At 36.1% G+C, this 4766-nt stretch overlaps 1 protein-coding gene across 1 annotated transcript; it reads left to right on the forward strand.

Moving 5' to 3' along the window:
• On the forward strand, positions 565–4521 carry LOC109227193 (uncharacterized protein At1g04910-like). The gene is made up of 8 exons (XM_019392256.1): positions 565–1307; positions 2199–2271; positions 2363–2433; positions 2541–2629; positions 2720–2852; positions 2946–3178; positions 3264–3740; positions 3835–4521. Exons 1-8 carry the CDS (start codon positions 675–677, stop codon positions 4088–4090), a joined length of 1965 nt encoding a protein of 654 aa, XP_019247801.1. The 5' UTR covers positions 565–674; the 3' UTR covers positions 4091–4521.

Raw genomic sequence — 4766 nt, forward strand, 5'->3', positions numbered from 1 at the left:
TTATAATTTTTCATTATTAATTCATTTTCCGTATTTGGAACATCGTTTTATCTTTATTTTCATAGGCATGAAAATATCATAAGACCATAAATTATGTGTTAAAAGTATTTTTTTCCCCTTTTATAAACATTATGCCCAATCACAAGGTGGTTGTTAATTAGTTGTTACTTATGGTAATATTTTTTCTTTTGAGTTTAAGTTCTAATAATACGTATTCAAGTCACGTCTTAGATAATTATAGGTATTTCCTGATAAATATTAATTAGTAGTAATTAGTAATACTAATAAAAATGACAATTAATTCGTTATTCCAAGTTAAAATACACTGCTAACTAGTAAAATATTTTAAAACTATCAATAGATATAATTTAAGTCATTACTTTTTATTGAAAAACCTCTCATGGGAAAATAATTGATAGAATACAATAAAATAAGACCCACAAGGAAAATAAAAAGCAAGGAACCACCCCACTAATCTTCAACCCCCCCCCCTCCCCCCAATCCCCCCGAACCCCACCACCCTGTAAATATATATACACACAAACAAAGCAACGGTTCACAAATTGGAAAATCCTCATCTCTCTCTCTCTCTCTCTCTCATAATTTTCTCACACAAAAATATTCTTTTTTTGACTTTCTTTGTAAACACTAGTCATACAAATTCCTCTCGTGAAATGTCAACCGGTGGCACCACCACCACGACGTCAACCACCACCAACTCCGCCAGTACTGTTATCCCCATAACCACCGCACCCACCACCCACCACCGTCGCCGTATCGCCGACACCATGACGGACCCCGAAAAATCATCAAACCATAGTACACAACATATAGCCTCCTCAGATTACAATATTTTCTCAGATAATGATGATAATAACACGGAAATTATCAACACCAATATTACTCATTATCACCATCACCATCATCATCATCCGTTAATAAAATATTTTTTGGTACGTAAAAAAGTACCAGAAAATATTGTATTTAGAGTAGAAGAATGGGTTTTAAACGTTGGTACAATTATGCAGTCTTTGAGATCAAGGAAGAATATGGGCCGTACAGTTTTTGGGTTGCTGCTTTTTTTTATGGTGGCATCTGTATTTTTCAAGTTTTCTTTTATGATGATGAGTAGCAATGTAGAAGATATAAATGGGAATTTAATGAGAAGAGAAAATGGTATTTTTGTTTTACATAATTTCAAGAATGATATTTTGGCTAATGCTCAAAAGGTAGTTTCTGAAACGGATTCTTCTTCTTCTGCTGCTGCTGGGGATTTTGTGAGAAAACGTCAGATGAAAGAAATACCTGTAAGTATTAATTTTGAATTTTTTTCCTTTTTTAATGTTTATTCTCATTCAGATTTCTGAAAAATATGGACAAAAGGAATTAAAGGTTGAATCTTTAATTACCCAAATTTAGTTTGGTGTTTGTTTAATCCAATTTTTAGAAGATGGGAGCTGCAATTTTTGCGTTTTGTTTACTTTTTTCTGGGTTGAAGAATGAAAGATGGAAACTTTTGTTAGTAACTCAAATTTTCTCTGTATTTTGGTCCATGAATTTTCTGAAAGGAGAGAGTTTTGGGAGCAGTAATTTTCAGGATGGAAGTTTTTTTTACTTTTACCATTTTAGTTTTTAACTGAGTGGGTAAATTTAGAGGTTGGGGAAATCTCTGTTCATTGTTTGACTTGGTAAAATCCAAGTAAGTGGGCGGCAACAAAACAGTGTGGAATATTGTGAACCATTTGCCAGTTGGTTATTGGCAATGTTGACTATGATGGTGGCTGTCTAATGATTAGTTGACCGTTATAGCCCTTAGCCTTCTTTATTTCTTCTTTTTAAATAAAAAATAAAGGTGGTGTTGGAGTTTTCTTGTATGCACCTCGACGAGTATATGTTATTTCTCATAGCATTATATCAGGATAAAATTTACCCGCACTCGGTGTTTAACCGAAGACGTGTCTTCCACGCACATTTAACTGTTAAGGTTTAATTGTTCAATTTGACATAAACATGTAAGTAGTTACCAGTAACTCTCATCTTCAACTGTTTAGCTAACTGAGATATATACATCTATAGCTCTAGTTTCTGTGCTCCATCTGTTTTCCCTTAATTTTCCTAAATCCAGACTTATGAAGCAAAAAAAGAAATGGTGAAATGAAGACATTTAACTAACTTGTCTATATGGATTGCTTTGACAGGTACCAGAAATATGGATGAAGCCAAACAGTGATCATCATTACCAATGCATTTCTCGGCCAAGGAATCGCATAAGTATGTCAAGATTTTGGATTTCTGAACTTATGTGGTGTTAATTTGTGAAGTTTATTCTTTATGCATTCTGATATCTGGAAATTTTTTGCAGGAACTGGCTCATCGACGAATGGCTATATCTTAGTTCATGCGAATGGAGGATTGAACCAAATGAGAACAGGGGTGAGTGAAAAGCTGTATGCCTCAATCGTTACGCTATTCTGTTAATGGTTTTTAGCTAATTGCGAAGCTAAAATGTTTTGCTAATTATGTTTAGTGGATTACTGCAGATATGTGATATGGTGGCTGTTGCAAAAATAATGAATGCTACTCTGGTTCTTCCTTCTCTTGACCATGAATCCTTTTGGACAGATACTAGGTACTATTCTTTAGTTTCTTCTGATCAGTTGAGAATGCCCCCTCGTGGGGTCTGTCCGTTTTCGTTCTAATAATTTATCGTGTATTGCAGTGATTTTAAGGATATTTTTGACTGGAGACACTTCATTGAAGTTTTAAAGGATGATATTGAGATTGTTGAGTCTTTACCACCTAAATATGCAGCTGTGAAACCCCTTCATAAGGCACCTGTTTCTTGGTCAAAGGTTTGTAAACAAAACTAGTACTGTACTACTTATGAGCTAGCTTTAGCTTTTAGTTTTCGTGGCGAAAACTAAAATATGATGGTTCCATTGCAGGCTAGTTACTATAGAGGAGAGATACTTCATTTACTAAAAAAGCACAAGGTGATACAATTTACCCACACAGATTCAAGACTTGCTAACAATGGCCTAGCATCGTCGATTCAAAGGCTTCGCTGTAGAGCCAATTATCAGGCTCTGCGTTACACGGATGAGATAGAGGACTTTGGAAAGAAGTTGGTGGATAGACTTAGAGATAATGGCGAACCATATATTGCTCTCCATTTAAGGTAATCTATCTAACACTTGGTTTTTCTTTGACATTTTCTCAACCATTGATCGATGAGTAACTTAGCATATTGCTCGAACGTGCAGATACGAAAAAGACATGCTAGCCTTTACTGGCTGCAGCAACAATTTGACAGCTGAAGAGGCTGAAGAACTTCATAAAATGAGGTATGAAGTGAAACATTGGAAAGAGAAAGAGATAGACAGCAAGGAAAAGCGACTCCAAGGGGGATGCCCTATGTCCCCGAGGGAAGCTGCCTTATTTCTTAAGGCGATGGGCTATCCCTCCACGACCAGAATATACATCGTTGCAGGGGAAATTTATGGCAACAACAGTATGGACGAATTTCGTTCACACTATCCAAATGTGTTCTCTCACTCAACCCTCGCAACAAAAGAAGAACTCGAGGCTTTCAAGGACTATCAAAACCGTCTTGCTGCTGTAGACTATATGGTAGCCCTCGAAAGTGATGTTTTCATTTACACATACGATGGCAATATGGCGAAGGCTGTACAAGGTCATAGAAGGTTTGAAGGATTTCGAAAGACCATTAGCCCCGACAGGTTTGTTATCATCCTTGATGCTCTATAAATTTCCCTTTTCACCACTTAACTTTGATCAAAACTAATGATGTTTTTGCATCGTCTTTATTTTCAGATTCAACTTTGTAAGATTAATCGACATGTTGGATACGGGTGCAATCTCTTGGGAAGAGTTTGCTTCACAAGTTAAGGTCTTACAATCCAATAGATTAGGAGCTCCTTACCTCAGACAAGCCGGTGAATCGCCAAGATTAGAGGAGAACTTTTATGCAAATCCTTTACCAGGTTGTTTATGTAATAGATCTGAAGAGGAAACCAGTAAACAGCAACTCAACAAGAGACCAAGTTTAAGGGTTACTTCACAAAGATAGGGATTTGTATGTTCATAATGTGGTAGATTAGTCCAATATCAGTACCATAATATACTACAAATTGGCCTATAAGGGGCTGACAGATGTCGGGTTATTCGTTGCCCTTCATGCTGCGCGGCGAGCAGAAACAAAGAGAGATTATTGTAGCAAGGAAGCAGGGCTTGGAAGCAGAGATGGTTGGTTTATAAGATGGACAAAAAGAAAGCATATACAGAGATATACTCAAATTATTCTTTAGGTATGGAGTATAGAATTTTTATTCATTTATTATTATTTTTTTGTTCGAGTTGGTTTTGTAATTAGTTTACACATTTAGGTTCAACACGGATTCATATGTATACCAATTCATGAAATGATATACAGGTCTTTGTACACAGCGGCACAACTACATTTTTTTTGTCATCTTTTACTAGAGAGTTGTTTTTTTGCGTTGCCTTTCATTTTTAGCTTAAAGAACTGGATGGATTATTCTGCCCTCAGGGCTTTGGTCTAATGGTAACAGCGCAGTGCTTGTTGTGTGGATTAGACGTACGTCACCTTTGGTATTTAAATGTAGAAGAACGAGTGGCGTCACTATAATGACTTCATATTAAAAGAAGAAAAACCTCAAATCATATTAATTAAAACACCATGAGCAGGTTTCAAAACCTTTACCCCTACGGAGATATGAAGCCAT

Source organism: Nicotiana attenuata, chromosome 6 (genome assembly GCF_001879085.1).
Source record: "Nicotiana attenuata strain UT chromosome 6, NIATTr2, whole genome shotgun sequence".
NCBI lineage: Eukaryota > Viridiplantae > Streptophyta > Magnoliopsida > Solanales > Solanaceae > Nicotiana > Nicotiana attenuata.